We start from the raw sequence: 21,543 nt of genomic DNA, 5'->3' as shown, positions 1-21,543 counted from the left end.
TCGACAGGACTTGATTGAACATACTTCTATAATAATGAAAAGGCCTAACTTTAACATTTTGGGAATGTCAAAAACAGCAACATTTTAATTAAGTCATTTAAAATGCTAAGCACCACATTTTAATTACGTCCATTCAGTCTTTGACTTAACTGGAGCAATTCCATCTTTTCCCGAGAAATTGAATCTAGTTTGTGAAATGTGTTCTAATATCTGTCTTTCTCTTTTTTTTTTTTTAGGTTATCCTGAATACCACATGTCTAATAATTTTCATTGCAACGTTAGCCGTTGTTTTTCACTGCCTCCAAAAGATCAAAATTGCTCCGGAAATTGGAAACATATTTGATTTAAAAGAAATAACTAACAAATGGACAATATGTCTATTACGAATACACCAACAAGTAATGATGCCTGTCTGAGCATTGTACATAGTTTGATGTGCCATAGACAAGGTGGAGAGAGTGAAACATTTGCAAAAAGAGCAATTGAAAGTTTGGTAAAGAAACTGAAGGAGAAAAAAGATGAATTGGATTCTTTAATAACAGCTATAACTACAAATGGAGCTCACCCTAGCAAATGTGTTACCATACAGAGAACATTGGATGGAAGGCTTCAGGTTAGTCTTGTTCTAGAGGCTTTTTTGTATCTTCGGTAGTGGCAGATTTTTACAAATTCTTTTTTCCTCTTAAGTTACTATGGGAAATCTAATGCTTGCTCCGTCTCTTTAGATATCATAGTACATCCTGTACCAGTACATATTATGGGAATATATGGAAGAATGTATCTTTCATACAACAGAGATATAGCTTAAAAGTTTTTAAATGTTTTGACTAAAAAAAAAGTTCTGTGTAGAAAATTTGGAAAATAAAAATCAGAAGAAAAGCCACATCTTTAGTAACTTGGTATTCATCCTTGTATCTTTTTTTTTTGGTATTATATGCACATTTTAAAAACTGAGTTACACTCAGTTCTTTTATAATTTAGAAATCTGATATTGTATGTTTGGTACTTTTCATATGAAAAGCAATCCAAGAATTCAAGCATACTTTTAACACTTGCGGGGTTAAAAACTTACGTTTACAAATTTTCTTTACCTTTTATTTTCACTGATCAGATTTTTCATATAGAACTACATAATACATCTCCTGTATTTAATAGTTTTAAAGAAACATATAGAAAGCTTATATTGTTAGATTTAAAATTTTTATTTCTAGATTTTAGGCATGGTTCTTCAAACTCGTACTTTTTTTTGCATTTTTAAAACCTGAGCATAAGCCTTGAAATCATACCTACGTTTATTGCTTTGTGACCATGGCCAAGTAAGTTATTTTGAGCTTTAGTTTTTCTCATTTAAGAAATGGGGATTATAATACTGACTCTGTAGGACTGTAAGGATTAAATGAGAACATATAAAGTGCCTTGTATAACATGTGCTGTATAACTGATGCTCAATAAATGTTCATTTATTTTTCTTAGGTGGCTGGTCGGAAAGGATTTCCTCATGTGATCTATGCCCGTCTCTGGAGGTGGCCTGATCTTCACAAAAACGAATTAAAACATGTTAAATATTGTCAGTATGCATTTGATTTAAAATGTGATAGTGTCTGTGTGAATCCATATCACTATGAACGAGTTGTATCACCTGGAATTGGTAAGTAGACTTTGCTGTTATGCTTAGAAGCACAAAGGGAAAAGATCTCAATAGTGTTTTAATTTTTCTAAGTTAAATTACAGATTTGGAGATAGCCCAGGACTTCAACTAAGGTTAAAGAATCAGACATTTTTAATGAAATACAAATACTTAAATTTGAATTCAGAACAAACTTGTATTTTGACTGCTAAAACTAAGTATGCATAGTTGATATTTTGCCCACTTAGAACATTGTTTTTGAAAAATAAGATGGAAAGCATTTATGCATTGTTAGATAGCATTTATACTACTATTCTTGAATTGAAATTGTTCATGGAATTTTTGAATCCCTGGCTTAAATTTACGTTATGTTATTTTAAATATAATGGAAATTATTTTCATGCTAATGATTAATGTTTTATTTTCTTTTCTCCTTTAAAAATTTAAGATCTCTCAGGATTAACACTGCAGAGTAATGGTAGGTAATTCGTTTCTTGTAACTTTCTCTTTTACCCCATCCCCTTTATTCTTTATTGACCCAGAACTAGTTTGTGTGGGTGCTGGTAACATTGACAAGAAAAAAACTTACTGCTTTGGAAATGTAGATTTGGGGGGGGCATTCATCAGCATTTAAAACTGGATTTAAATAGGCTGTTGGCTCTTTGGCTTTGAACTGCTGTTTATGACCGAAAGTAGTCTAAAAAATATGATAGGGGAACATAAAACATACAAAAGAAGAATAGTTTTTGAATTGGTAAAAACTGGCTATTTTGGAAGAAAATCTCACAGAGCCAGTTTATTTTTTTATTTTTTTGAAAATCCTCAAATATTTATTTTAATTTAAATGGGTATAAATAACCTCTGATAATTTAGAATCATGTGTAATATAGTTTAAAAACACCAAAATTGTCATTTTTCTTCATTTCAGCCCAGCTTATTTTTATGAATGGTAATTTTATGAAGGACTTAAAACTGTGTACTATATTAATTTTTTTCAGTCTTGTTACATTTTGAGTAAATAAAACAAGGCTACTTTAAAGTATCTGCCAATCACAGATGTTCTAATCCTATATTTAAAAGGAAAGAGTGTTTTGAGGCGGGGAAATGTAACATATGGGAGGTGTTTTTTGTGTGTAATATTTGAGAACAGAGGTCTGTTAAAACTTTAGCTCTGTTTCTTGGAACATGTTAGTGAACTGAAATTTCTGTAAGAACTAATTAATTTGCAGAGAAATTCTAATAAAAGAGCCACTGTCATCTTAGTAAGGTGTGCCATTGTTTTGAAGGCAAATTAGTGGCTCAGCACCTCTATTGTTGCAGAATCTTAAGAGATGGGTCAGAAATATCTGACATTAAAATTTAGGAAGAGCATGGAAGTCTACTTGTTTTTATTCTCCACTTCTCTTCCATGTCAGTAATAATAAAGGAAGACTCCAGTGCCTTTTCATACTTGTTAAGGGTTAGTTGGTTTCTGAGAACAGTGGGCTGATAAGGGAAGCTGTTGTGGTGGTCTGAGAAGGGTAGCTTTAAGATTGATTGGGTAAAACCCAGTCTCTTCACCACACAGACGTTGATATCATATCACCTCTTTTTGAAAGTAAACACCCTTCAGATTTTCACCATTCTTCACCTGTGTTTTTGGAGAATGAAAGCTTTTAGCTCAGTGGGTGTTAGGGGTTGGGCAGCTGTAGTGATAACTATATCAGAATCTTCCTAGGGGTGTGGTTGTGAGGAGATCTGATTCTGAAGACTCATTACACTGCTTCCTGTCCTAAAATACTGCTGTTAGCAGTACCTGTTATTGATGGGCTTATATGGGTTGATAGCCCCTTTTAGTTGCTCTAGCCCTATATTCAGCCTTAGGGATCCCCCTGGTGGTGGCTATGTAAAGCTGGCTTCAGTGACTTCTTTCCTCAGAAAACAACAGGTGTTTCTCACAGGGCCTTTTAGATTTGGACAAAGAAATAATATAAGGCCAAGGTAGTTAAAAGTTAAGCAAATGGGATAATTCCTTCACTTTTGAGTTGGGATCTTGGTGGTAATCATTTCCAGCCTGTCTCATCTCTCGTGAAACTTTCCATGACCACATTGACTTGTGTGTTGATTTTAACAAATATTTAATGAGCATGTATTGCCTGGTACTGTGTTAGGTTCCAGGGATGATAAGATAAATAAGGTATGTTTTTTCCCCTTGAGGGAGCTCATAGTCTAGTGGAGGAAAGAAAAGGTAAATAAGACAGTGACAGTACCATCAGACAAGCTGTGACCTGCTTGCTGGTGGTAATAAAGAACAGAGACCTAGGATGAGCTCAGTGTCTTCAGCTTTTCTGTCTGCTATGTGTCCTTTACTCCTCACAGAACATTTTACAATCTCTGTATACACGTATGTCTGCTCTAAGGGTATGGTTAAATCATAATAGTTAACACTTTCTAAGTATTTATTTTGTGTCAAAATAATTTACAAATATTGTGTCATCATTCTCATAATACTCCTACATGGTAGATGGCATTATTTACATTTTATCAGATGTAGAGACTGGTGCCTGGAGGGGTCAAGGAACTTGCCCAAGATTAGACAGCTAGGAGGGGCTGGAGTAATGTGTGTAGATATTTAAACAATAGAAAAATATCATAAAAGACTGTAAGCTCTGTGAGGGCAGTGATCTTTCTTTTGTTTACTGTTGTATCCCAAGTGCTAGAACAGTACCTGGAACATAGGTGCTCAATAAATACTTTTTCAGTGAATTAATTTGTTGAATGCTAGTCCATAAAGAGAAATACTTAATAGTTTGGTGTCTGTTTCCTGGACTTTAAAAATATATACTATATGTTTTTTTCAATCTTATTTTTTTGAATAGGCAGTACATGGTCCATAAATCAAAATACTATAAAAAGGTATACAGTGAAAAGAAGTGCTCCCACCCCTGTCCCCATTCCCCCCTACCTCAGGTAATCACTTTTTTTAGTTTCTGGTGTTTCCTTCCAGGGTTTCTTTGTGCAAAAATACATGTATTATTTCCCTTCTTTCTTACACAAAAAGCGTATTTGTGCACTGTACTGGACCTTGCTTTTTCACTTATATGATTTTTTAAACATGAGTATGATCATAGTGTACAGTGGTGTTTTATAACCTACCTTTTTTCTCTTGGCAAAAGTATATTGCAGACATCTATCCTTGTTGATAGCCAGTTTTACCTAAGAAACTTATGTTTTAAGTTATTTGATTAAAGAGACCTGTAGACTGGTAGAAGTCCCAAACTTACACTTGGGAAGGTTTAACCAACATATTAGGCAAGAAAAAGTTATGAAGCATAACTGTTTAAAAGCAGGATTCAGTTGTTATTTTCAAATCTTTCTTTTTTTTTTTTTTGAGGGGTGTGCTGCGTCATGTGGCTTGTGGGATCTTAGTTCCCGACCAGGGATTGATTGAACCCGGGCCACAGCAGTGAAAGCACCGAGTCCTAACCACTGGACCACCAGGGAATGCCCAGAATTCAGTTGTTATGATTGCCCATTAAGCCAAAACATCAACTGAAAAGCAGAAATAATGAGTATCAAGTTGACCAGCTATATCCTCAAATCAGTAACTTTCTCCTTATGTACTAGCAATACTGTTATCTTGGTCAAAAGATCCCAGTTGCTATAAACAGCAAAGAACCCTAAAATTTCCAAGAATCCCTAGAGATGTCAGGATCTATGTGCAGAAAATCATAGGACTTTGTTGAAGAGTATATATTTTTTTTTGAAGAGTATAATTTTTAAGAAATTGAATAAATACAGTCATACCCGCTTTATGTCTCAAATGAATTTTTCTTTGCATTTTTATAATTTGGCCAACATTAGTGGTGAGTGGTTAGATCCACTTTTTTTACTGACATATAATGATATGTTAAGCTCCTTTTGGTTATCTCTTTGTTTCCATAGAATTTTCTAAAGAGAAACTCTTTGTAGTGGAATTTATGGGTCTTAAAAATATCAGCATCTTCATTACTTTTGATGCATGAAAAAACCCTTTAAGAGATTGTATGTGGAAGTCTGAACAATAGATTATTATTACCTCTTTGAAATATTCTCAGTTTAATAAAAAAGGAGCTGTGTAACTAGTTAGTATTTATGTGTAATGGATTTTTTCAAAGATTAACATAGAGAAAGATAAGGAGCATTATATGCTGATTCTCAATGGAAAAGAGAATGTCTTTTTGTGGACTGTTAACTGCTCTAAGAAAAGAACCTAGTGTTAGAGTTCAACGGATTATAAAATTCTAGGGTAGTGTTAGTTCAGATGCAGTAAAGCGTTGTTTGCTAAAGATAAAAAGCAAACCCCAAAACTATAGCCTAAAAAGAAATGGGGAGGTTCTGGTCAAGAGAACCATTGATTATTATAAATGCAGCTTCAATTTTCCTTTTTTTCCTCACAACAGAGCCAACTAATTATTCCCTGGTTTGTTCAAGAAAAGGTGTTGTATCAGCTAGAGCCTAGCTTTGCTTATTAAGGTGTAACCACGTAGGTGAAAGATGTTGTTTATCGAGTTTTTTCACACTACATATTCATCAAACATCATTATTTGGATTGGGTTTCTAGAAGGAAATTTCAGTTTGACTTACCGTTTGGGATTTTTCTGCTCATTCTGATCTTTTAGGGGACATTCAGTATACTTCACTTTCAAAGAATATGTTACTAAACAGTAATTCTAGATCTGGAATTGGATAGCTGTCAGATCCCACTCATATTTTTACACCGTGAAATTAGCAAAAAGATTTAAAAAAGTAATTACTTGATCTCAATTTGGTCGTCTTAACTAGGTAAATATTTTCCCCAGCCACTTGATTTTTTGTCTACTTTATTCTATGTATTTAAGGTTTTGATTACTTTTAGATTATTAATCAAGAAACTAAAAATACCTCTTTAGGACCATTGCTGGAGGTTGTTGGAATATGGTCTACCTTCAGATTTCAAGGAGTCAGTCAGATTGAGCTGATGCCACTACCTCTAAATAAATAGCTTTTGCTGATAGGATAGTATGCTTTAAAAATAGTACTGGAAAATTCTGAGTTAGACTGATATACACTATAGTTGATTTAAGGTGTTGTTATATTAGTTATAAGATTTTTTTTTCTGGGAATAGAAGCTTATAAGATTTTAAAATATGTTTGCTTTTCTGTATAGCTCCACCTAGTATGTTGGTGAAGGATGAATATGTTCATGACTTTGAGGGACAGCCATCATTATCCACTGAAGGGCATTCAATTCAAACCATCCAGCATCCACCAAGTAATCGTGCATCGACGGAGACCTACAGCACCCCAGCTCTCTTAGCCCCATCTGAGTCTAACGCTACCAGCACCACCAACTTTCCCAACATTCCTGTGGCTTCCACAAGTGAGTTGTAGAGTCAGATGTAGTCAGCAAGATGAATTTTCCTAACCATTATATATTTATAGGTAGCCACTTGGAGGAAACCTCCAAGTAAGTGAAAATTAAAAGTACTCTGGTATCTTTCATAGGTAAACAAGCATTAAATAGGTTTTTGAGTTGTCCTGGAAAAAAATGGTGTTTGTAATTTATTTAAATGTTCTTATGTTGATGTACAGTCACTTGGAATTTAAGTAATGATTTAAATTAATGGTGTAATTTGTACTTTATTACACGCAGAAGTAAGAAGTCTCTTAAGCTTTCAGATCTACTTTAGAGAAATATTTAAGTTACCAACAAGTAGTTTTGAACCAAGAGGTTTATAAAAATCTTTGTTAATGGAATTGCAAGCTTTCCTCTAATCGGTATTTTTATTTTGCTTTATCTGGCAGAATATTACTTTATAATAGTCATCTCAGTCTCCAGTTGTGCAAACTTAGAAAAAGGAATCTTGACAAATTTGTTAGTAACAAACATATAACCCTCAAGATAGATGTTAAGTATTTTAGTCAACTTTGAAATAAAGCTAAATTCTGTGTATCTAACTTTATTTTATTTTTTTTCTAACAAGTCTATTTTCAAAAGATTCTTCCCATTAAAGAGGTACTCACCTTCTCTGCCATGTCATGGAGGCAGAGTGCTATTAGGTTCAGATTTTCTTGGGGCCTGGTCAAGGAAATAATGACCTTATTTTCATAGCCACCAAAGGTTGGACAGTTTTCAACTTGGCAAGTTGAGTGGCCTTTTTTTGTTTTTAAATTAATCACAGAACAGGATCTTCGCATTTGTATTGTGTTATTTGTACCTGCTTGCTAAGGAGATTGTATCTAAGCCCACATCAGCAGTGAATTGTTGATAGATCTGGACTGATACTTGTTAGTTGATATCAAAGGAAGCATTATTCTGTTTAATATCAGATCAGATTCAGCATAGAAAGTTGATCTTTGGAATAAATGGAGGACTGATTTCTACAATTGAATTTCAAATAAAGTATACCAAATTTCCCCCTCTTTAATTCATTTTACCTCTTCACACAATATCTTTTGGATTTGCTACATAAGATGACAGTCTCACTATAGACAGCATATTCCAAGTGGGCCATATAGGTTAAACACAAACTTGAGAACCTGAACCTTTAACCACTTGGTGCTTCTGTTATCTGTCTACTCTTTATTCACTAATTTGGGAATATAGTTGACAAACAGAGTGGGTAGGGAAGGAGAATAAAAGAAGGTACTTTACAGCCACTTGAGCATAGATTAGTGCCACTTAACCTCTGTTGATACTACCTGGAGGTTGAATTTGCATGCCTTTGTTGATGCTTGCTAAAGTGACTTCATTTTAACTGTTACGTTCCCTGGGGCTGAGTCCTATTCAAATAAAGTGATATGAATGAAATGTGGATAATTTTGTCTTGGTGTTTTTTGGATATATTTTCGCAATGAGTAATGATTACCATAAGTTTTAGAATTTGTTGCAGAATGTTTCCTTAGATCTCAAAAAGTGTATTTATAAAATTAGAAGAAAGAAAAGAAATTGGACTAAAATAGGGGAATTGGAAGACTACGTGAGCTGATTTAGTTGTTTAATTTCATTTTATGTACTTGGAATTGTGTAATGGAAATACTCAGTACAGATAACTGCAGTGGGCTTTATGTTCATTTGGTACCTGAATATCTTCAGGGTTTCTTTCTAAATATCTGTAGTAAATTAAAATAATTTAATTTCTTCTGCATAGTGACAGTTTTTGTAAGATAGCTAAAAGTATGCACCATGTACAGTCGTTAAAAAGCAAGAGTAAAAATTTAATTAACCTTTAAAGATGAAAAAATTTGAGGGGGATGAATAGGATGGGAGGTAGCTGAAAACATCCTCTTAAAAAAAAATAGGGAGTATTGAAGTAGTCTCTTTAGCTTTTAATTTTATAATCTTAGCCTTAAGGAAGAGTTGTAGAGAGGAGAAAGATGTTCCTTTTTCTTCATACTTTGAGCTGTTCATTGCATATTCGAGCAATGGTGTCATTTACTCTCTTCTATCTGATTATACTCCCACATAGATGAGAAAAGATTGAGGTAATGACAGTAACAAATAACAATTATGGAATTTCATTGCTTTCCAAGTGAGATGCACAGTTGACTTAATTAATTCTTGCTTGAAGAAATTAAGCTTTTTCTGTACAAAAAATAAAGCCTTAAAAATGTAAGCAATTTCTTAGAATGGTTTTGAATAGAATAGTTCTCCTGGTATATTACATACAGAGAGAGCAACTAATTTCTTGTGAATCCAGGAGTATGATAGTGTTCTTAGAGGCAATTCTTGATTTTTAAAAGCACATGAAAAAATTTCAAAATAGACTGATTTTTTGTTTTGTTTTGTTTTAACTAGCAGATGCTGTGTTGATTGGACAGTGGAGCTTACCTTTTTTTTTTTTTTAACCTTCTCACCTTACCCATCACATTCCATTTAAAATATTTGCCTGCTCTCCTTTTCTTTGATCACCCTCTAGCATTCTGCCATTACTAGTACCCGTGCTGATAATAATGAACTTTCCAGTTTTCAACATTTTCTTGAGCCTGGACTTTTGGAGTCCTAGTCAGAAAGGTCCAGAGCTAGATGGAGTGGCTGGGAGTGAGCTGATGTGCTTCTGAAGAAGTTATTATGATAGGCTAGACCTATAGTGGGGTTTTGCTGGCATTTGAAGAATATTTGTGAAGAAATGGGCCAATAAAATTAGCTAGATATTACTTAAAGGTAGAATAATTTTGAACTTCTTCAAGTTAAGGTTTGCCTTTATAGATGACTCTAGGGTTTTTTTATTATATAGGCCATGGATGAATTCTACTTTTTGCTCATCTTTGTAATTGTGACCATCAGATATAATTGATCCTTCATTTACTGTATAAAACCATAGGATTGCCTCTATAAATGTACCATATTAATGTCTTCTTGTTCCTCTAGGTCAGCCTGCCAGTATACTGGCAGGCAGCCATAGTGAAGGATTGTTGCAGATAGCTTCAGGGCCTCAGCCAGGACAGCAGCAGAATGGATTTACTGGTCAGCCAGCTACTTACCATCATAGTATGTATATGCTTTTTAAAATCTTCTAAGTAGTTGAGAAAAAATAGGCAGAGTTTATAAAAGCAAATTAATCCATGTGGGCCTTAATTTTTAGACAGCACTACCACCTGGACTGGAAGTAGAACTGCACCATACACACCTAATTTGCCTCACCATCAAAACGGCCATCTTCAGCACCACCCGCCTATGCCGCCCCATCCCGGACATTACTGTAAGCTCTTGTTTTTGTTGTAAGGGCCTTTTCTTTTTGAGAACTTTGTTTTCTTTCTATTTTTTTAAAAATGTTTTTACATCTTTTAGTCATCTTACAATTTGGTTTCATTAAATGATTAGTGCTTTTCAGTATTTTTGGTAAACAGTTTTATTTTTCATAGTTAATGTTATCATACCTTTGTTTTAGAGGATTGATATTTACAGAATACTTTTATTTCTTTGTTGCTGATATTTCATTAACACCACATTGATTGCCATTCATTTGTTTGTTTGTTTTGTGTATGTTGTTAGATCTCATGTGTATCTGTATATCCACCCTAAGTGTATTGAAACTCCTTGAGTGTCAAGATCTCAAGGTTTCTCTCACCACAGAGTTCAGCATACCATAGACACTCAGATGTTGAATCTGTCATTCCTCTACTCTGTGCAGGCTTGATTGGGAGGGATACCCTACTGATAACCATAGCTTGTAGTTTCAGGCAGAACAGGAACATTGTTCATTTGGCCTAGTAAAATCAAGAGTATAAATCTTTCATATATATTAAATCCCTTTTCCTCCATTATAAGATTAATAATACCAAAGAAAACTTCGAAAATACACAGAGGAGTAAATAAGAAAATAAAAGTTATCCAGAATCCTACTACCCAGAGATATCTACTTCTAATACTTTGTCACATTTTTCCTTCCAGTCATATAGTCGGGTATATATATAAATTTGGGGGGAGGAGGACATCAGACTGTGACTATGTTGTTGTACCCTGCTTTTTTACTGTTATGTTACTATTTTTCCATGTCTTAAGAGAATGTAGTTTTTAATGGCTGCCTGGGCCAGCATAGTTGGTTGTTACGGGTGCTGAGTTTGGACCCTTAACTGGTTGTGTGACCACTGGCAAATTATTTAACCTCCCTAAGACTTAAGGGTAGTAATAGTAGTATCTGTCTCAGGGATGTTGTAAGAAGTAAATGTAATAATTCATGTGAGGTGTTTAGCACAATGTCTTAACACATAATAATCTCTCAGTTATGTTAGCTACTGTGCCATTTTGTAAATATTCTTAATTTAATAAACGATAAACACTTGTTTTAAAATGGACCTCACAATTTGAATTATTATTATATATTACATTATGAATTGTACTGTATTACATGGATAATTTATAATTACATTAAATTTTGCATGTACAACTATCGTAAATTGTTTAACAGTTGGTATACAGCTCTAAAATGTTGGCTATTAAATGGCTACAAAAGTAATTCAAGAGTATTTGCTTATTATAATTATAAAGTAAACTAAGCTTTTACATTCTTAGACATTGCATAAGCTTGATCTAAACAGTTCCTAAGGTATGATAGTTATATTTAAGGTTTATTAAAAGTTTCAGCATTGGAAAACTTTTAATAAATGAAAATGGGATTTTTATTGTCTTTTCTTTAGGGCCGCCAGTTCACAATGAGCTTGCATTCCAGCCTCCCATTTCTAACCATCCTGGTAAGTGTATTTCAAAATTAATTCCTTACATTTAGCTTTTCTTTATGGCAATTGAAACACATACACACAGAGAGATTTTAATATAACTCCAGAGTAACTTAACTTTTCAGATAAGTACAATACTCATTATGGCATTAGTTAATCAACAGTTTATGAGTAACCAATATAAGCACACATAAACTGTCCATATTTGATTTTTTTTAACTGTCTCTGAAAGAAAAGACAAGAACTGCATTTTTGGCTAAAATATAAAGTACCAAAATACCAGTTTTAAGATGCATGTAATACATAAATATGCAGTAGAAGAAACTAGGTTTCAAAATAGAATAGCTGTAAAACTGTAGCTTAAAAAGCCAGGAAGAATCTGAAGTAGATGCTGAACAGAAAAATAATACACCGTATCTGTCTTAGAAGGTAGATTCAGGAATCTCTGGTTAACTGCAATTTAGAAACTATTTGCACTAAATTATGTTCAAAAGAGTAGATGAAATAGCTAAGTAAACTATAGAAGTAATAAAAGAGAAAGTTTGGAAATAAAAGAAAATATTGAAGGCTTCTTAACATAAACAGTGGATTTTGATTTGCTTTTCTTCCCTCCGTCCTATCCTATCTGTTTTTCTTAGCTTAGAAAGATGCAGCTATATAATTTCAGTTCATCACCTTAATTTTCCCCCTAGTTTTACAAAAATTTTATTATGGAGAATTTCAACATATACCAAATACAAGTACAGAAAATTGTACTCATTCCTCAGTTTCAGCTATTATCAACTAATGGCCAATCTTGTTTCATTTATACCCTCACCTACTTTTCATATCCTTACCTATTATTTTGATGGAAATACTATATAATCATTTGATACATAAATATTTCAGTATATATTTCCATTGAAGATTTTTTAAAAATATAACTACAGTAACCATAATGGTCAATTTAAAGAGTAACTTATAGTTCCTCAAATAGATAAATAATTTTCTTAAACAGTGTTCTGCTATTTATTATTTATGTTGGTTCTAACTTTTCTTCTAGCTGTTAAAGAAAAATAACATTGAGGGTAAGATCTTTATGCTTATAATTCTTCTCATATTTCAGTTTCGGGAATTTGAAGAATTTCTGGATCAAAAGGCCACATTGCTTTAGTGATCACATCAGAGTATGAGAACCAGTTTTATCATGCTCACCAGCAGTAGATGTGATACTTCAATTAACTTTTACTGATTTAGGAGGCAAATATTTGTTTTGATAAGGAGAAAAATGCTGCTGGTGGGACAGAAATATTTTTTAACAATACATATTTACTAGTTACATGTTTACATTTTTTAACATATTTTTTAATCATACATATTACTAGTTAAATTATCCTCTTAGGTGGATTTTCTGTACGTCATTTGCATATTTTTGTGGTTTTAAACATTTTTTGTGGGTCAAGGGGTCTTGCCTTTCTATAAACATTTTTATTAAGAAATGTAATAAATAGAACGTACATAAAACCAGTATACATACAGTCTGATGAATAACATTAAAGCCAACACATGTGTAACCAACACCCAGACTGAAAATTAAAACTTTGCAGCACCCTCAGAAATTTTCCCTCCCCATGCATTTTGTCTCAGTCAAAAACTTTTCATCTCCTCCTGCAGAGATAACCACTATCCTGCTTTTTATGGATTTAATTTTTTTGCTCTTTGAAAACGATGAATGCATCCCTAAACAATCCAGTAGTTTGGTTTTACTGCTTTTTGAAATTATATAAATGAAATCATTGTATCAGAATCTTAATTCATGTTAATAAGCATATTGTGATAAAAGGGGGAAATCTGGAGTCTTAAGAATGAGAATTTTGCTGGCTTCAAGGCAGCATCATTGACAATCAGTAGTGACCCCTGGCAAATTGGGGGGTGTGGTTCTCAGTGTTCATATGGCTTGGCAGAAGGTGGTCCACAGGAGTAGGGATAATCAGGGCTCTGAAGAAAGATCTACCGTGGATGAATAGTGGAGTGGGGTTGGGAATGGTGGCATTTAGCTAGTTATTTGGACTCCGTTTTGGATTCAGCAGTTGCTTTGGCCTCTTGATGGATGTAGTTCATTCTCATGGTAGAACTCATGTTGAGGCCTAACAGCTCCTGGTGGTTAGGGAATAGCATTCACTAGTTTTGAGGATATGCATCTGTAGGACCCTGCACTGGCATTAAAGCCTCTGTTTTTGAGTAGAACGGGAAGTGACTTAATGGCGAGGATGATACTGAAAGGTCTTTGTCCACGTGGTTGCGGGAGGGGTCAGCTCTGCGCCTGTACCATTAATGGAGTCAGCTTGTTGGAGCCCAGCTGGCTGTGAACTCTCTGCCTGTGAATACGGATGGGCCCCAGAAGAGTTCTACCTCACAGCTGTTCTTCATTTCTCCTCTTGCACTGGTAAGAGAATATGCTGACTGGTCTTCCTAATGGGACAGCTTCCAGTCATAGTGCCCTCCTCCCTACCATTTAATCTCTACTGCTACTCAGTATTTCTTTTAAAATTAGAATCTAGTTATGTTATTTCTCTGTTGAAGAACTTGCACTGACTTCCCTACTTATTGCTTAGCCTATAGGATAAAGTCCAGATTCCTTAGCTGGGCAGAAAAGAATCTCTGATCCGGGACCCTGCATACTTCTCTAGCTTCATCTCTTCATACCTTAACCATCCTGAACTGCTTACCCAAGCTTGCTTGACTATATCATCCCTCTGTACTTTTTTTGTGCATGGTGTTCTCTGCCAGATATGTTATATACTCTGTATTAGTTGTCTGTTGTTTGCTCTGGCTCATAGTCTCTTGAGCTTGCAGTCAAGTTGTTGGCTCAGGCTGCCACCATCTGAAAGCTTTTCTGGGGTTGGAGAATTCACTTTCATGGTGGCTTACCACCTATCTGGCAAGTTAGTGGTATTGTGGGCAGGAAGTTCCAGTTTCTTTCTGCATGGACCTCTCTGCAGAGTTTCTTGAGTGTCTTCACATGGCAGCTTGCTTCCTCCAAAGTTGAGTGATCTAGAGAAAGCAAGACAGAACCTCAGGGTCTTTTAAGACTTAACCTCATAAATCACATCTTCATTTTTTTAAGATCCTATTTTGTAGAGAGGGGACTATACAAGAATGTGAATATCAGGAGGTGAGAATCATTGGGGCCATACCTCACACCCTTACCCTCTTAAGTGTGGTGACCTCTTTTAAAGTCACACCACAGTTGTGAAGAAGCATTCCCTAATCCCTCGTGTCCCCTGTTATCTAGTGCTTTGTAAGTCCTAGCTAGTAGTTTACAAGATCTGCTATCCTTTTTGTTTCATGAACAAATAGAAAAGGAAACCAAAGTAAAAATATTTTGTATTAGGTGTATGGTTAATGCAGCCCTTTAAGGTTTGATTAAGAAATGCTAAAATATTCTACCACTGACTTAGGACTGTATAGATGGGAAATATGCATATCTGAATACGTAAAATATTTTTAATAATTAAAAATCATCAATAATATATAGTATATCTGTTTTGATAAAGTATTTTTGAATATAATTGCATGTATGTCTTAGGAAATATAAGTAATATAAATTGTTGAAAGTGAAAAAAAGTATTGGTCTTTACCTTGGTATAAAAGATTTCAGACAGGACATATACTTGGTGATTTCTAGGCTTTGATAACTAAGTTGAAAAATATTTTTGGAAAAAGTTAATCATTTCATTTTTAATCATTTCTTTTTATGGACTAACACTCTTGCTTTTTTGTAAAGCTGAGATATATTCATTAAATTAAATATTGATTGCAAATTAAAGCGAAGAGTTTCCTCAGCGTCTTTGAGATTGTTTTGGTCACTGATAAATGAATACAGAATTCACAGATTTTCAAATTCAGGTTGTGTTCTAGTACTTTGGAACTAACTACCATTTAAGAGAGTACCTTTATATTTTCATGAGAGATTCTCATAGGGCATCTCATTCAGATATAAATAATAAAAGGAATAATTCATAATGAGTCATTTAGGTGCTTCAACCAAATTTCTAACTTTTTCTTGAATGACTCTTGTTTCAGAAATTAAAGATAATACCTTGGAGACTTACATTTTCTATTATAATTGAATAACAATTTTTTGATAAAGCTGTGCTTTGTAATATGTTTTCTCATTACAAAAAATATTTAGCTGAGTTTTTATATTAAAAAAAATTCATGTTCTTAACTCGTCTTTCAAAACCTTTCCTCTGGTCCGTGATGAGCAAGCAGCCCATAGACTTCATGGGACCAGTTCAACCTCACTAACTTAAGGAACAAGAAACTAAAAATAGCAACGTCAGCAAGCACATAACAATCCCACTCGCTTTCAAGTGAGTTAGGACGTTAAGAAAGCTCTCTTGGAAATGAGTAAATTCTGTCTTGCTGTTGATACTAGTTTTGAGAGGCTGCAGACTTGTCACTTATGTGGCATTTGGTCCTTGGAGCAAAAGAGCACAGAGAGACCTAGAAAGGCTTAATGAGTGTTTCCTGTTACCTTCTCCTGTTTTAAAAATAAGAATGTTCCCTCCTCGTTGTATAACAAAATTAGAGTGCACTCTAAACCTTTAGAACCATTTCTAAACCTTTAGAAAAGGTTTTCACATGGTATTTTGTATCCCAGCACCACTAACTTCTCTGGATTACCTATTAGGTTACCTCTAGCCCTGTCTCTCCTCACAGATAGTAACCCCCTTCCTTCTGCTTTCCTGGGCCTTAATAATCCTTTTAATTAGAAGGTCATTTTTCATCCCTGGTCCGTGGTGCAACTCTGATGTCACTTTCCTTTTATACTCAGCTTGCCAAATGCAGCTTTATGTAACCATCATTGTTGTATGCTGTCTGAAATATTAGGCAAACAAAAACCCCTTTGGTGACTGGGAAATAATAACATAATGTTTAAGTGTAGTTGCAGATGTTGCAATTTATGATGATAAAAGTTATTTTTCTTATTTAAACATGGAGATTATACAGCTCTCCTTTTCCCCCTCAATTGACTCAGAAAAAAGATTGCTTGCTATGGAACTTTACTTGTAAATAGTATTCTTCAGTATGAACTAGGAAATGCATGTACTTGGATCTCATTTTTTTAACCAGCGTTGAAAACATTCGTGACTTCAGGATATTATTTGTAACAAAATTTACTGTTTGGGCTGATTGTTAAAGACCTTATTAAAGTGCTGTTACTGTTTATTGCTGCCAAAACATTGGGTAATTGTTATCTTGTCTTAAACAACCTCTTTAGTTTTAGCTTCAACCAGTATACCTGCCTGTTATGTTGGCTGAAGCTTCTTGTCCATAGCATAATGTGATGCCTTTAATAAAGAATTTTACTATAAGGAACAGCTTCATAAATTTTCAAAACTAGCTTTTTAAGAAGGCACTTCAGTATATTGCTAGTTTTCATGTTCTCATGGTAATAAAAATAAAATATTTATTTTTATAAATATTATATTTTATTATATATTATTACATATTATATATTATTTTATTATTTATATTTGATTATAAATAAAAATATTTAAAGGAGTGTTTGTGATTAGTTGGTCATTCTGTATGGCAAAACATTTGAATTATTAAGTTTTTGAATCATCCAGTTTTCAGGTGGTCTCTTTTATTAATACTTCATTGGAAAGTCCTTTTTTCCTTGACAACATTTTGAAAAGCAATTAGATACATAGACTTTACAGGATTTTTGTTTTTAATATATTTTAAGCATTAATTATACTTCATTTTAACATCTTTTGGGAGGTTTGAAGAAATGTATTTTTTTATCATTCTATCTTTTTATATTGTTGAAAATTCTAGGTCAGCCAGAGTTCATAAATGGCACAGTGAGATGCAGATAAATAATTGGTTTATCATAGAAAACTTTCAATCTCTAATAAATGGCACTGGCCTTTATTCCCCCCTTATGTCAGACCCCTTTCTGCTCTAGGGCTTTTGCATTTGCTTTCCTCTTGAGCTGTTCATTCACAGTCTCCACATAGATACATGGTCTTTCAGTTCTGACTTTTTTGGATAGGATGTGCCCCTACTGTCTAGTCTGAAGTACCTTTCCACTCCATCTTCTGTCCCATGCCCTGTTTTATTTTCTTCACCGTGTTTATCATTACCTGAGTTGTCTTGTTCATTTATTTGATTACTTGTCTGCCTCTGCACCTCCATGAAAATAGGACAATAGCTGCCTTGTTTACTGCTGTGTGTGCCTACAGTGATTCTTATGTACCCCATAAATACCTGTTATTTAAAAAAGGAAAATCAAATAATTTGCATGTATGTGGGCTCTATGTAATAACTGTATTCACACAAAAATTAGAAATACTTGATCAACGATATTTGCAAACCAAACCTAGTAGTGGCTCTCTTTTGCCCAATTATTTAAAATCATTTATTGAAGTTCAAATGAATACATTCAACACATTTTCAGAGTTAAAATTGTAGTAGTTTTGACTTATTTGTAGTGAGGTGGATGGACCTAGAGACTGTCATACAGAGTGAAGTAAGTCAGAAAGAGAAAAACAAATACCGTATGCTAACACATATATATGGAATCGAAAAAGAAAAGGTTCTCAAGAACCTAGGGGCAGGACAGGAATAAAGACACAAACATAGAGAATGGACTTGAGGACATGGGGAGGGGGAAGGGTAAGCTGAGATGAAGTGAGAGAGTGGCTTGGACATATGTACACTACCAAATGTAAAATAGATAGCTAGTGGGAAGCAGCTGTGTAGTACAGGGAGATCAGCTCGGTGCTTTGTGACCACCTAGAGGGGTGGGATAGGGAGAGTAGGAGGGAGACACAAGAGGGAGGAGAGATGGGGATGTATGTATATGTATAGCTGATTCACTTTGCTATACAGCAGAAACTAACACACCATTGTAAAGCAATTATACTCCAATAAAGAGGTTTAAAAACCAGTTTTAGAGAGGGCAGACAGCAGAAGCAAGAAGAACTACAATCCTGCAGCCTGTGGAATTAAAACCACATTCACAGAAAGACAGCCCTCTGCCTTTTGATCTCGTCTATGTACCAGATGAAGGAACAAGATAAAACCCCAGAAAAACAACTAAATGAAGTAGAGTTAGGCAGCCTTCCAGAAAAGGAATTCAGAATGATGATAGTGAAGGTGATCCAGGACCTCAGAAAAAGAATGGAGGCAAAGATTGAGAAGATGTAAGAAATGTTTAACAAAGACCTAGAAGAATTAAAAAACAAACAAACAGGTGAACAATACAGTAACTGAAGTGAAAAATACACTAGAAGGAATCAATAGCAGAATAACTGAGGCAGAATGGATAGGTGACCTGGAAGACAGAATCGTGGAATTTATGGCTGCAGAACAGAATTTTAAAAAAAAGAAAGAAAAGAAATGAAGGCAGCCTAAGAGACCTCTGGGACAATATTAAACGCAACAACATTCGCATTATAGGGGTCCCAGGAGAAGAGAGAGAGAAAGGACCTGAGAAAATATTTGAAGAGATTGTAGTCGAAAACTTCCCTAACATGGGAAAGGAAATAGCCACCCAAGTCCAGGAACCGCAGAGAGTCCCATACAGGATAAACCCAAGGAGAAACACACCAAGACACATAGTAATCAAATTGGCAAAATTTAAAGACAAAGAAAAATTATTCAAAGCAGCAAGGGAAAAACGACATATAACATACAAGGGAACTCCCATAAGGTTAACAGCTGATTTCTCAGCAGAAACTCTACAAGCCAGAAGGGAGTGGCATGACATATTTAAAGTGATGAAAGGGAAGAACCTACAACCAAGATTACACTAGCGGGCAAGGATCTCATTCAGATTTGATGGAGAAATCAGAAGCTTTACAGACAAGCAAAAGCTATGGAGAAATCAAAGGCTTTACAGACAAGCAAAAGCTAAGAGAATTCAGCACCACCAAACCAGCTCTACAACAAATGCTAAAGGAACTTCTCTAAGTGGGAAACACAAGAGAAGAAAACAACCTACAAAAACAAACCCAAAACAAGAAAATGGTATTAGGAACATACATATCTATAATTACCTTAAACGTGAATGGATTAAATGCTCCAACCAAAAGACACAGGCTCGCTGAATGGATACAAGAACAAGGCCCATATATATGCTGTCTACAAAAGACCCATTTAAGACCTAGGGACACATACAGACCGAAAGTGAGGGGATGGAAAAAGATACTCCATGAAAATGGAAATCAAAAGAAAGCTGGAGTAGCAATACTCATATCAGATAAAATGGACTTTAAAGTACAGAAGGTTACAAGAGACAAGGAAGGATACTGCAGAATGATCAAGGGGTCAGTCCAAGAAGAAGATATAACAATTATATATGCACCCAACATAGGAGCACCTCAATACATAAGGCAACTGCTAACAGCTCTAAAAGAGGAAATCGACAGTAACACAATAATAGTGGGGAACTTTAACACCTCACTTACACCAATGGACAGATCATCCAAACAGAAGATTAATAAGGAAACACAAGCCTTAAATGACACAATAGACTAGATAGATTTAATTGATATTTATAGAACATTCCATCCCAAAACAGCATGCTGATTACGGTTTCTTCTCAGGTGCACACAGAAAGTTCTCCAGGATAGATCACATCTTGGGTCACAAATCAAGCCTCAGTAAATTTAAGAAAATTGAAATCATATCAAGCATCTTTTCTGACCACAACGCTATGAGATTAGAAATCAGTTACAGGGAAAAAAAACGTAAAAAACACAAACACATGGAGGCTAAACCATACGTTACTAAATAACCAAGAGATCACTGAAGAAATCAAAGAGAAAATCAAAAAATACCTAGAGACAAATGACAATGAAAACACGACGATCCAAAACCTATGGGATACGGCAAAAGCAGTTCTAAGAGGGAAGTTTATAGCAATACAATCCTACCTCAAGAAACAACAAACATCTCAAACAATCTAACCTTACACTTAAAGGAACTAGAGAAAGAAGAACAAACAAAACCCAAAGTTAGTAGAAGGAAAGAAATCATAAAGATCAGAGCAGAAATAGAAACAAAACTGTAGCAAAAATCAATAAAGCAAAAAGCTGGTTCTTTGAGAAGATAAAATTGATAAACCATTAGCCAGGCTCATCAAGAAGAAGAGGGAGTAGACTCAAATCAATAAAATTAGAAATGAAAAAGGAGAGGTTACAACAGACACCACAGAAATACAAAGCATCCTAAGAGACTACTACAAGCAACTCTGCTAATAAAATGGACAAGCTGGAAGAAATGGACAAATTCTTAGAAAGGTATAACCTTCCAAGACTGAAACAGGAAGAAATAGAAAATATGAACAGACCATCACAAGCAATGAAATTGAAACTGTGATTAAAAATCTCCCAACAAACAGAAGTCCAGGACCAGATGGCTTCACAGGTGAATTCTATCAAACATTTTGAGAAGAGCTAACAGCCATCCTTCTCAAACTCTTCCAAAAAACTGCAGAGGAAGGAACACTCCCAAACTCATTCTATGAAGCCACCATCACCCTGATACCAAAACCAGACAAAGATACTACAAAAAAAGAAAATTATAGACCAATATCACTGATGAATATAGATGCAAACATCCTCAAGAAAATACTAGCAAACAGAATCCAACAACACATTAAAAGGATAATACACCATGATCAAGTGGGATTTATCCCAGGCATTCAAGGATTCGTCAATATATGCAAATCAGTGTGA

General features: G+C 34.5%; 1 protein-coding gene across 1 annotated transcript in view; it reads left to right on the top strand.

Moving 5' to 3' along the window:
• Nucleotides 1–236: 236 nt before the first annotated feature.
• SMAD4 (SMAD family member 4) overlaps nucleotides 237–21,543 on the top strand; it is a 37,101-nt gene continuing 15,794 nt past the window's right edge. The window contains exons 1-7 of the mRNA XM_065889263.1: nucleotides 237–613; nucleotides 1,474–1,648; nucleotides 2,076–2,105; nucleotides 6,795–7,007; nucleotides 9,999–10,118; nucleotides 10,213–10,329; nucleotides 11,768–11,821. Coding sequence (XP_065745335.1) covers nucleotides 365–613; nucleotides 1,474–1,648; nucleotides 2,076–2,105; nucleotides 6,795–7,007; nucleotides 9,999–10,118; nucleotides 10,213–10,329; nucleotides 11,768–11,821 — 958 coding nt within the window. The 5' untranslated portion in view covers nucleotides 237–364. The remainder of the gene's footprint in view (nucleotides 614–1,473; nucleotides 1,649–2,075; nucleotides 2,106–6,794; nucleotides 7,008–9,998; nucleotides 10,119–10,212; nucleotides 10,330–11,767; nucleotides 11,822–21,543) is intronic.

The sequence above is a fragment of the Phocoena phocoena genome, chromosome 13, assembly GCF_963924675.1.
Source record: "Phocoena phocoena chromosome 13, mPhoPho1.1, whole genome shotgun sequence".
In the NCBI taxonomy this organism is placed as follows: Eukaryota; Metazoa; Chordata; class Mammalia; order Artiodactyla; family Phocoenidae; genus Phocoena; species Phocoena phocoena.
This window is presented reverse-complemented; position numbering and strand designations above follow the sequence as displayed.